This window comes from Perca flavescens, chromosome 12, assembly GCF_004354835.1.
Source record: "Perca flavescens isolate YP-PL-M2 chromosome 12, PFLA_1.0, whole genome shotgun sequence".
NCBI classification, from domain to species: domain Eukaryota; kingdom Metazoa; phylum Chordata; class Actinopteri; order Perciformes; family Percidae; genus Perca; species Perca flavescens.
Window position 1 is genome coordinate 14,871,427 of NC_041342.1, and position 12,969 is coordinate 14,884,395.

A 12,969-nucleotide genomic window follows, 5' to 3' on the forward strand; every position below is an offset into this window, starting at 1 on the left:
GGTCCGGACTTTCGGACTTTTTAGTTTGATCCGAACCAAAATTACAGGTGTGAAACCTCCCCCGGACCGCGGTCCGGATCAAAAGACCAAATTTTGGTCCGATAAAAAGAGGTGGTCTCGGTCCGGACCAAACTGAACCATGGTCCGGTTCGTTTATAGTGTGAAAGCCTTTTTTGGATGTTTCGGACTTTTGGAAGAAATACAAGAAGCTCTGGCAGGCTCTCCTTGTGTTACAAGACCGGGGAAGCTCCTTTAAGGTGCTTAGTGAGAGAGAGTGACGGTGAATGCGTTCAGAGAAGACAGCTGTCGGCTATCAGAGCAGAGAATACATCAGCAGTTTATTTGTTAAGTGGTAAATGTACAGCGTAGGTTTCAGTTTGTCTCTGAATAAATGCTCCAGAAAGAAAGTTCCCGTGTCTTGCTTCTCAACATCACAATAAAACAAAAAGGGCCGCGGCAGTAGGGGGAGAGCAGCAGTCAGTTGGAAAAACTCCGACACAGAGAGAGGATATGAGAGGACGAGGAAGCCCTTCAACAAACCAATCAGTTAGAAGTATCTGGAGACGTAGCTCACGTATGTGATGACGGCAGGACGTAGGTTTGTCACGTATAGATCTTTAGTGCGCTTGCAAAACTGCAGTGTGAAACCACAACTTACCGGATCAAATGTATACAATGTAACAAAAACATGAACCTTGGTCCGGACCTTGGTTCGGACTTTCATGTGTGAAAACGCCCTAAATATCAGGTAATAATCAACTGTAAAGTAGCTACACCTTTTTAAAAGGATCCTTTCGGTAAATCAGCCTCTGCCGGGTAGAAATTTGTGAAATTGTATAAAAAAAGTTAACACCAACATTTAGTGGCAAAATCCATTGTTAGGTCTACAAAATTATTTTAGATATAGTAGAAGTTCAAGTCACCACTACCTCTGGTCAAAATATTGACTTAGTATCTCAGAATATAAACTAAGAATCTCAAAGTAATGAGAAAATGTCAAATATTGACTTAGAATCTCAATATATTGGCTTAGTATCTCAATATATTAATTTATCTCAAAATATTGACTTAGTATCTTAATATTGACTTAATATCTCACTGTATTGTTCAGTATCTCAATATATTGATTTAACTCAAAATATTGACTTAGTATCTCAATATATTGACTTAGTAACTCAGAATATTGACAAAGAATCTCAAACCAATAAGAACATTTAAAATATTGACTTACAATCTCAATATATTGACTCAATATCTCAAAGTATCGACTTTGAGATATTGAGTCAATAGTCAAAGTATTTGAACGGTTTGTTCAAATTCTGCAATAGCAAAACACAATTTTTTTTATAAAATGATGAATCTTTACCCGGACAAGTGAAACGTAAATGTACTTGTCCGAAGGACAAGTGCCTCAAAAAGTTAATGTCAAGCCCTGATTTAGGTATTTACTTGTTTTATTTTTCTTAAAAAAAATTGGCATCAAAACTATTAAATTAAGCAAGAAATTGCAAAAATACAGAATTGTATCATTTACTGTGAACACAGATTAACCAAAATACTCAATTCTGTTACTCTTACAATAGATAGAAAACCCTGCAGCCCTTCACTGCATATTTCAATACAACGATCAATATAACAATCCCACAACCTTCTTATACAATGTGAAGCAAGTATGGCTAATGGATGATAGATGGGAAACCAAGACTCTGAAGGCAAACACGTAACACACGGCACAAAGTATGTACAACTGACAGCATTCTGCATAGTTTTCAGTGCAGAATACATTTACCAAAAAGCAGCAAAACAAACTAACAACAAAAAGCGATAGCAGAGCAGTGTGCACACACTGACGCCATCTACTTGTTCTTTTTCTCATTCATGTTCAGGGGGAATACCAAGCATTCAGATCCCAGGCCTGTCTACATCCTGTACAGTGAAAAGTAAACATCATTAGGCATAAAAAGAAATTTGTTTGTTTCAGACCAACCCTGTCAATTTATGTGCGACCCAAATTTATTTTATGAGCTTGGGGAAGAAATAATACAAATGAAATAAATACACAAATAAAAAGTTTGAGGAGAATTATAATTTGTCATCAGTCGTGCATGAATACCTGCAGCAGTGTTTAACACTGAAAACACACAGCTCAGTTCAGCGTTTCCTTGCAGCTCTGCTACGGTAGCAGCTAACCTTTGACGTTACCTGCCGGTCACATCGTCTCTAAACCATAGACTGTTAATATTAATGGACAGAGCATGTGTGACGTCACCCATTGGTGTGTGGAGATCTGCTATGAGTTGTCGTGTTTGCCGTTACGGGCGCAGCCATCCTGGTTGCGGATGTGACGATTTTAGACAAGAGGGAAGAGTGAGGGAGGAGCCACGTTACGTTACACATTTTCACTGGCAATCACATCATTCTGTGTTGCAGAAGACTTAAAACTAGCAATTGAGATCATGAACCCATTATGAAAATGTTTACTGAGGTCATAAATCAAGTGAGAAGTGGGTTTACTTTGTGTCTCTGTCCTCCAGTGCGTCCAGCGACGGGCTCCGGTTAGTTTTTAATTAGCCTTCATTAGTAACATTTAATTTTTGTGTGTGTGTGTGTGTAACCTGCTGGGAGTACAGGTAGGCTATGTTATGAAAAAATAGAGTATCCATCGCTACTGTAAAGGAAAATAAAAACCAATTCCTACCTATCCCTTGCTGCCACTTAATAATTCCCTCCTGACCCATGACCTCAACTGAGAACCAACCGGAACCAAACCAAATTTTTTTTTATGCCTTACTTTTGAGCATCATTGTTCAATTCTTTCTGCAGACAGCTCCTAGAGTTTTGAACTTTGGTCCGAGCGCGTTCAGGAAGTCAAGGTTATCGTTGTCACCAAAGTCGCTGCAGCATCCCACAGAGCCAGCTGCAGAGCCCGCCCCCTCAAAACCATAGGAGTGGATGAGGTCATCTGCGTACCGTCCATCCTCTGTTCCAAAATAGGCCAGCTTCTGCAAGACAGAATGGAAGGGAGAGGAAGCGTGTTGTTACTCGCTGTGGACTAAGCCTGAGCGATAGGAGGGGAGATACTACACAATGTGATAATAACACAAAGCTGCTCAGGATATGACTGGAAGTCCGACATTACATAGAGAAACAATTTCTCTCACCAAGACCTGGAGAAATAATAAAGTTTACGGAAGATACTATTATGGCTTAGAGATCAAGATTATATTACACGTGAGAGTTAGCTAAGCTCTTACAGAAAACCAAGTAGTTATTACATCTTAGGGAATGAAAGGTGTACACATCTGGACACATTTCATTCTGACACTTTCTCCCACTTTTGTGCTTCTTTCCACTCTTAGACACCCCCCAACTTTTTTTTAATTTTACAATAAAACAACATTACCTGGTTTATATAGCGGCCGTTTGTTTGCCAGTTGTGAAGAAAGGTTGCGTCCTGGGCAAGGTATCTGTTGTCAAAGTTTATACCGCTACCCATACCAAACTGACCAGACTGAGTACCAAATTGGTTATCATACTGGCCAGAATAGTACTCTTGCGTATCGGATGTGACAACACCGGACGCCCCATGCATCCCATTCCCATGTGTGCTTTGGCCTCCGATTGTGCTGAAGCTCTTGTTCCCAGACCATCCTGCATTCACTCCCTTCACTGAGCCCTTCACTGCTTGGTCAATCCCAGTAGTGGGAATAGTGATGAGGCTTGAATCCTGTAGAGAAAAACAACATTTACCGGTATAAAAAAGAGCAATCGAGTAACAATTAAATAAATTAGGCAAAAAATAAGAAGAAAAAAAGTTAAAATATGTTGTTTTTTTACAAGAGTATGAGCCTAGGCAATGCTTTAATTATTATGTCCTTACCACTTCTTCCCCTGGGGACTCGGTGTTTGATTTGAGCAGGATTCCACCACTGTCTCCTACATCTTCAAATTCTAGTTTCTCTCTCTTTGTCACACAGAAAAATGCAAGCAGTAGGCCTGCAATAACAAAAGATAGTACATTAAAAATGAAAGCACAAGGAGTGCATTTTATAACAAACAGTACTTCACATATGGTAGGTATAAGAGTGAGCATAATGGCATTATAATTTACATGCTTAAGCACACAAATTCTGCTTATTATCTACACAGCGTAGCTTACACAATTCTGCTGGCAATAGTATAGCAGTGGGGGACTCACCGAGCAGTAGGAGGAAGAGCAGAGGCAACAGCATAGCCAGTAAAGCCAGTGGCCCTAATGACACAGAGTGGTCCTTGGCCAAGCAGGCTCCATTCCTGCACTGGCAGATCCTCACTTTCGCTGTCTGTGTTTTACCAAAGCCCTGCAGATCTGTAACATCTATGGGAACATGGTATATTCCTGTGGGGAGCTCTTGGATGTGCCGCAACATAGCTGCTGTGCCTGAGGAGGAAACACGTGTACAAAATTATAAAGAGTAATTTATCCAGTTTCTCCAAGAAATAGCAACACAACACTGTGCAGAACACTAAAGTTATTTTTTCAGGACAGATAAAAGTAAGTGTTCATTATGATGTTTAAAAAAAAAAAAAAAAAAACTTTACCTGAAGATGTAATTTTATATCAAAATATTCACCCACTGTAACAAACAAAAACTCGAACACAGCATACAAATTGGTTGCAATCACACATAGAATAAAAATGACTTCTACACCCACTTAAACATCAGCAAACACTGTCAAAACAGTCAGTATGCAACATCTTATTTAATGCATTGCCAATACAGAAAAAATCTATGTCTAAAGAATCAAGATGTATACTCTGTATGTCCCAAAGACATACTAGAGCCCAACTGATAAAGTGGAAGGTAAATAGTATTGTCTATGTCATATCTTATCATACATATATTGTATCAGCACATGTGTCGCCTAATGAGAAATTACCATACAAAAGATACAGTATGTTTGCAGCACTTTAGAAACAGTCAACATTACATAGTTTGTCCACCAGGGAGCACAAGTTTGTTTTTCAACTGTAAAATGTCCCACTCAGTACATATTAAGGTAAAAAAAAATGTTATGCTTTGCATTTATGTTAAAAATATATTGTCTAATATATAGTTATCAGATTTTTAAAATTCTAATATCTTTCTAGTGCTGGAAAGTAACTACTTACATTTACAGAAGTACTGTACTTGGGTATTTCCATTGTCTGCTAATTTATTCGTCTAACTTTACTATATTTAAAAGGCATTTTTTGTAGTTTTTACTCTTTGATTATATCTATACTTTTATTTGACAGCTAACATAAAATAAGCTCTTAAAATATGATATAAAGTAAACTACCTGCATCAATGATAATGATCCAGTAGCGTAATATATATAATGTACAGCTCATTCTGCTGCATGACATGTACTTTTACTTTTGAAACTATAAGTACATTTTACCGATGATACTTCTGTAATACATACATACATGTGATTTTGAATGCAGGACTTTAACTTGTAATTGTGTATTGTTACAGTGTGCTCTTGCTACCTACTTAAATGATCGGAAATTCTCATCCACCACATATCAAAAACATAATTATCAGTCAAGCTTTATGCCTGACTCTGGCTCATTCACTGGCCATTGTGTTAGTGGTTTATTCACACAAACGTGCAAAAAAATAAAAATTTTTGGAGATCCTAAACATTTCAATGAATAACTGAAACTTTTTTTATGCTGTGAGTAGTTTGCACATTTCTTTTACAGATTTTTCAATAATGTTTGTTAATGTCTCGACAATTTTTTTGTATTTAGTTTGAAAGACATTCTTTATAAGGATGTAGATCAAATAAAAAGGTACAACCACCTACCATTAACTTTTGTCAAGGACCATTTGCCATCATGACCGTGTGGCAGACTAAAGCTGAAGGGGTCAGAAAAGGGTTTCTGGTCTTTGTCTTCAGCCACAACCAGCACTGAGCCGAGCTCTCCTTCCTTCTCACACAACACCATCTCGGGGGTGGGGATCACTGGCACGTTGTCGTTGACATCCTCCACCACAATAATGACTGTTCCTGTTCCTGTTTTGGAGCCTGAAATACATTGGAATTACATTAGAAATGATTCAAGATAATAGTAAAAAGGCATGTTGACACTGAGAAAAAAAAATAACTTGATAGACCAAGTTGGTCGCATTGTGCCATCACTTGGGTGTAAATTATGACGACATTTTAAATTCTAACAAGCATCTGGGATGTGAGGCCAATTTTCAGCATCACATCAGAGAATTGTGAGTCATCCGAAATGACTTGTCACATCACATCGTAATAACAGGTGTTCCCACGTGAGACAAAGTCAGGACATGCTGTTTGTTCAGACAGATACTGCTGAGGGTGGAGCTGGTGTTCCCGATTACTTTCTAACAATACCATCAAAAGGCACGAAGTGGTGATGTGTCTGTTAATTTGGCATGCATACTTCACGCTTTCCCATACCACAGTTCTTGGTGTCAGTTTGATGTATATTTGCCAAACCCAACGGAAACACAGTGAGGTTATAAAACCAGTAATAGATGTGAGTCAGGAATTAATCAACAGCGCAGGGTTGAGGCCTCTTCATCAGTCAATCAGGTTCAGCAGTATTATGGAAGTACAGGAGATGTACTTGAGCTTATGCTATTATCTGAGGAATATAAGTATGTTTTTTTCTGTCATAATGGAGTCTATGGCTCATAGAAGTCATTAAAAGGAAATGTTTAGCCTTCACAAGCAACTTACTAGTATCAACAGCCTTCATGGGGATGTTGTAAATTCCATTTTGGACAAACGTTGACTCTCTGTCAATTGTGTTTGCCACTCTCAGCTCTCCATTATTTCTGTTGACAGTGATCCAGGAGGCTGGGTCTGTGAGCTTGTAATACCTGAGAGAGGGTGGAAAAAGTACTTGTGTATTCTTCAGCAGTGAAAGTCTGCCCTCCAGTGTTTGTGAGAAGTAACATATACTGTACTTGAGTTAGGATCTTGAGATTTAGTTGCAATTGTGTCTGTTATCAGCCATATTGTAACATAGGAAAGCTAATTGTTTTAAAACCAATATAAAGTATAAGAATGCTTACGTGATGCCGTTGCTGCTCTTGGTCTCGGGATCCGTAGCTATGTAACTTCCTATCAGTGTGCCGTTTGGTGTGTTCTCTTTGACAGTGAAGCGGATAGTAGGAGCCGAGAATGCTGGACCCTCATCTTCATTGAGGACATTGACATCCACAGGGATGGACCTCAATTGGTCCGTGGTGCCACTCAGCTCAGCTTGATTACGTGCTGTAATCTCAAGCTTTACATTTTTGTTCTGCTCATAATCTAAGGGCTGGAAAAACAGGGAAGGACTCTCTATATCATATGTTTTCATATGTATTTTTGACAGGGACAGTGCATATTAATAAACATTTCTGTAAATATGCCAGGTTTAGCCAAAAGGCTAGTTTTCATCTGCAGTCCCTGGCAAAATGTTACAATAGGCTCCCTAAAAAGCAGATACACAAAACTACATATTGATTTAAAAAAATGAAAAATAATATGAAATCTCACTCACCTTTGAGACATACAGAAGCCCCTCGTTGGTTTTGGGGTCAGTATCTATTCTGAAATGTCCATTTTCATTTCCTTTACTAATGACGAATTTCGAAATCCAGTTTGGTGTGTTTATTAAATCCCTATCTTCAACGGGAATTCGGAGGAGGAGTTTTTCACTTTCATTTTCTTTGACATCAACTGCATACTACAGGAAAGAAAACGTTGTTACTTATTAAATCAGATAACAGTAAAACCAGTTTAAAACACACTGGTAAAGACTTAATATAACATGCACCTGTTGGGTTTCATTTTATAGTCACAAAACATTAAGACATCATTTCAAGATGTGCAATCTTTTTGTAAGTGATCGCTAATCACTTACGGATGTTTTTGTGAAAATGGGCACGTTGTCGTTGATATCTCCCACAGTAATGGTTGCTGTTCCTGTGGTTGAAAGGCCATTTACTGCACCGTCCATATCTTTGATTACTACTGTCACCAAATGCTTGTCTTTTGCCTAAAGAAATAATGTGACAAAATGATACCAGAAAAAGGTAAATAACATGTTAAGATGAGGCAAGAGATCAAGATTTTATAATTGTATTTCAGAGTAAATCACAATATATTGGTGCTGGTGTTCACCTCTCTGTCCAGGGTGTTAGTTGCTGTAGTGATGACACCCGTTTCTGAGTTGATGGCAAACAGGTCTAACCCAGTTGTGAGAAAATACTTGATCTTGGTGTGGATGGTTCCTGCTAGGTCTCTGTCTGTAGCATTCACCTTCCCCACCACTGTCCCTGTGGTGTAAAACATAACCATTGAGTTTATCATCAGCCACACTGAAAGTCAAAAACTGAGGATTACTGGTGTGTGTTATGTGTTCATCTGTTTTACCTGCGACGCTTTGCTCTGGCACAGTGAATTGTAGTTGGTTTACGAATGTTGGAGCGTTGTCATTCACATCATCTACAACTACTTTGACGTCCAAAGGTAAGTCTGTCTCCTTATTTGTGAGTCTGTCAAAAACTCTGGTTGTTAACTGTGATGAAACAAAGTCAATTTTACAAGTTTAACCCACACAAAAATACCTCAAGAAAGTGTGAGCATATCATATGGTTTCGTTTATTTTCAATGTCAGACTAGTCATTTAAAGTGTGATGTACTGCGATGTCAAATATTAATGATTTCACTTAAGGGTCGAATCAACTTAATAAACATTCTGCTTTCACACTATAGCCAAAACTGTTAATATCAACAGTTTAAATCTTTTTTTTTAGGCAAAAATACCAAACATGACTGTACCTAGGTCCAACCTTGGGCCTTAGGAAATTGTGACAGTCATTCTTTTCTGTTAATGATGAGATTAATAAGGGATAAGGTAAATAATCATTAGTCGCTGGCCTGTTTCACACTCACTATAAACGATGGGAACTCTTCACGATCAATTGGCCTGTTCACCATCAACATCCCACTTTGAGGGTTCAGACTGAACAATCCCACTGGATTCTGATTGACACCAGGTCCACTGATGGTGTAGAACACTTGGTACTTGGCTTCCGAGTCCGATATAATCTATAACAGAAACCAAAAAAGTCAAACATGATAACAAAAAAACTGGTATAAAGGTATAAAAATATCAAAGGAATTAATCACTGCATAAAGTCAGTGGAAAGCAGGGGCGATTCTAGGATCAAACCTTTAAGGGATACAGTGCACGATAACCTCTGAGCTAGAACAACAATGTCAAAGTTTTTTGACACTAATAAATAACACTATGATGGAACTAAACCTGACACTTTATAAGTCACAGTAATAATGACCCATTTGACACAGTGTTCTAACATTCAGCAACTTTAGTTGCTTACTTTTCAATTTGGGTTCTAATCTGCGCCTTGAAATTACCAACTTCTTCTGTGGGGACTAGCAATGTTAAACTTCACAACCACACTCCTGCTCTCCCTCTGACAGATTAGATTCAGCCAAAGGCCGGTGTCTGGCACGACCGCCTCCGATTGGCAAAAAACTATGTTTCTGTTGACCCTTCACTGGGTTACAGGCATCTATATCTATGGTTACAGGTGCATAGCATTGGCTACAGTGACACAGGATATTAAAGCTGTTACAAGCCCTTTGAACCTGTAATTGTTTGTCCTCTGTCACTAACAGACAACTTTGTAACTCACTTGAAGCACTAAATTGATTAAAAAAGATGAAATGAGATGAAATTAAAAAAGGGTCTAAAATCGCCCATGGTGGTAAGTAAAGTAATGAACAGGTGTGTCTGGGGGGGAGGGGGGCAAGTGCAGCAACAGGAAAGTGAAGAGAATGTGTGGATTTGTATTGCAAATGCTGTGATAAAGATTTAAAGGCCATTTAGTGTAAACCTAATACACTACAAGGTTATAATTTATCTATATTTTCAAGATTAAGATTACCTTGTTAATTTCTTTTGGAAAAGGTCCTTCATCATTCTCTAAAATGTTGAAGGGTGGAGGACTCCAACGTCTCTTGGAGCGCTTCAGAAAGCCTGTGGGCTGTGACATGCAAACAGGTCAGGAATGTTACAAAAAAAAGGTACTTCTGACATGTTTAAGCTGCTATAAACTGTTAAAAGCATGCATAGTCTTACCTTTTTTTCCCGTATTGCACTGTGGACAAGGTGAACTACCATCTCACTTTCCAGTCCACTGTTGTCCCGAGCCCACACAGAAAATGTCCGCCCTCCTGGTGCCACTGATACAGGCGTTACAGCTACTATTGCTCGATTACTCGTTATTGTAAAACGTCGGTCCTCCAAAGTTAACTGCATTGTTTCGGTATCACAGTCGGCAACTTCAACTGAAAACCAAGAGAGGGACAGTGGAAAAGGTAAAAGGCGGCTACAAAACAAAAGGCGAGTCAACCTGGAATGGAGAAAACTGTTCCATAAATAATTAATGAACAAATAATAAGAGCAGTAGGCTACCTGTTGCGATTTTGTATCCAGTAGGAATTGTGTCGGGCACAATTATGTACAGAGACTTCGGGATAAAACACGACTCCACACGGGACAACATCTGAAGTAAAAAGTCGATCTTAAAGTGAGTTTCAAATAGGCTTATCGAAAAATAAAAAAAAAAAAAAAGAATGGAAAGTTTTACACTAATAGCAATTGCATCATATCAATAGGCTACTTCTCTTTAGTATTGACAGAAGTTAGAAGCTTTAACACGATGCTCTAACGTTACATTTGTATCGGTAAATACTTTTGTATCAGAGGATATCAAACACAAATGGAGGCACTTACCACCACCAGGCAAATGTTGAAAATTAAAACGTTCGCCATGTTTGAAAACTTTTCATGGACCATGTCCGTATGGAGGAAGCTCCACCGACAGTGAATCGTCCAACAGTTGATGGATTTGTGTCGGCGTCGGACGAAGAAACTTGTCAATTCCTGCACAAGTGCTCTGAATAAAGGACAGGCAGACTTCACTGAGCCGCGGTAAGCTATCTGTCGCTACTGGCCGTGAGTCAACACAGACACACCTTGGCTGCCACACCCAGACTCTCCCTATAAGCTCCGCAGGCGAAAGCACCTTTGGGCTGTGCTCATTGTTGTGTTGCTATTGTAACATACTGAACATGTCAACTCGTAAAGTTTGCATTTATATATATTTTTTTCTGCCAGCAGGGGGAAATATTGCTTAAATATTCTTCCTAGCTAAAGTTATTCTGTCATACATTATAGCCTACACTAATACATCAAAACCAAGCTAAACACTATCATTTCCCATGGAAATGTATTATTGTTGTACTATATGATATACAAATGTTTATAATAAAAGCACTTGCATGTATATTATGTTGATTTCTATAAATCTTGTGCAGGTGCTTTAAGTTATGTAAGCCACAGAGGAAGTGTCCATGTTTTAGAATTGTCTGGCGCTATCCTTGTTTGTTTGTCTGATGACACAGATAGTGACCCCTGCGTGCCCCTCCTCTCTCCTTTGCAGCTCCAATGAAGCATTCTGTTAGGAGGAACAGCATTGCTTTTCTCACTTAACGCCACAGGAATGTGTGCTAAATGAAGCCTGCTGTGGGGGAGGCTCTGCTCCCACAGCGAAGTGCTCACTATCTCTATAAACGGCTGATAAAAAGGGAGAGTGGTCAAAGCCAGCAACACTGGGCCTGTGTCCTTTAAACCATGTCCCAGTTGGATCTACTGTAATGGGGTAGGCCTGGTTTAAAAGTGAATAGGGAAGTCAGACTACGTGGGGCTGCAGGAACAGGAAAGGTGAGAAAAATGTCAGGAAGACTAGCGCTGCTGTGAGTCATGGGTGTAGACATGATGAAAGAGTCTTAACGGAAAATACAAAACAGACTCAGCTAAAATATATCACTCCAACACTAAAATGAAAGTTACTGTACTCAGGCTTCATATAGTACACATAATAAGTATGTTTGAACAGATAAACTCATTGTGTTTCTGCCTATTCTATTGGTGACAGGATGTCTGACCTCTCCCTCCCACACTGCACTCATTGTGATATACTGTGTTCAAATCAGTCACTACAGATCCTGTAAATAACCAAAGCATTACCTAATGACTTCTCTACAGTTTGAAGGAAGCTAACAAATATTTTATCAGGTTGTGTGTTCTTTTTAAACACCCATGTTCAGTACTGTTATTATTTTCCCAGGTATTACACAAGGTGTGTCACTATGATGTTGTGAAAGCTAGATGGAGCAAACCACCTACATGATTACAACAAGTTGTGTGTGCTCACTTTCAGATGGCATAGTTGACAGTTAAAAAAGCTGAGACAGTTCTTATTTATGAACCTGTCATATGCCTGAAGTGTCTTGCCTAATGCAACTACTCCACCCTTCTCTCCACTCCTGCTGTGTGAGTGCCAGCGAGAGGCAGGGCGGAACATTCATGTCATATTCACAGTACCGGTATTTGTGTTTCGAGAGAACAATGTGACGACTAATAGCTGTCCGATTATTAGTGCGTCATTTGCAATACTTGTCAGATTAAACTGCATTCATTGTTTTTGTAATCAAATGTCACAAAATATATGCTTGCTAGTTACCATTTAAGTTACCAGTGTATTACAGCCAGGCACGCCTATCTTATATCCTATGTTAACAGTCTACTACGACAGCCCTGCAATACTACCTAAATGAAGGTGGGTTCAAGTTTAGTTAAAAACAAAGAGATGTTGACTTCATGGTACTTTTTCGCTTTTGAATTGTACTGCTATATACTGAGAGGTGTTTGTAATATTACCCTGGTCTTTAAAAATGGAGTGGACAAGATATTTAAAAAAACCTCTTAGTAGGCCTATGAAACAATACAATTTGACAGCATTAAATAAAGTTGACTCAACACCTCTCTAACAGAGTTTCAAAAAAAGCTGAACTTTATAACCTCCCGAAGGTAGGATTTAA

The 12,969-nt window shown here is 38.8% G+C and overlaps 1 protein-coding gene across 1 annotated transcript; it reads right to left on the reverse strand.

The window, feature by feature from the left end:
- Nucleotides 1-1,436: 1,436 nt before the first annotated feature.
- Nucleotides 1,437-11,166, reverse strand: dsc2l (desmocollin 2 like). The gene is made up of 17 exons (XM_028594278.1): nucleotides 10,820-11,166; nucleotides 10,499-10,589; nucleotides 10,163-10,371; nucleotides 9,969-10,067; nucleotides 8,950-9,105; nucleotides 8,428-8,572; nucleotides 8,176-8,330; nucleotides 7,916-8,050; nucleotides 7,553-7,738; nucleotides 7,080-7,327; nucleotides 6,742-6,884; nucleotides 5,836-6,057; nucleotides 4,199-4,420; nucleotides 3,881-3,996; nucleotides 3,404-3,727; nucleotides 2,792-3,002; nucleotides 1,437-1,926 (listed from the first exon to the last, which is right to left on the reverse strand). Exons 1-16 carry the CDS (start codon nucleotides 10,880-10,882, stop codon nucleotides 2,808-2,810), a joined length of 2,709 nt encoding a protein of 902 aa, XP_028450079.1. The 5' UTR covers nucleotides 10,883-11,166; the 3' UTR covers nucleotides 1,437-1,926; nucleotides 2,792-2,807.
- Nucleotides 11,167-12,969: the final 1,803 nt, after the last annotated feature.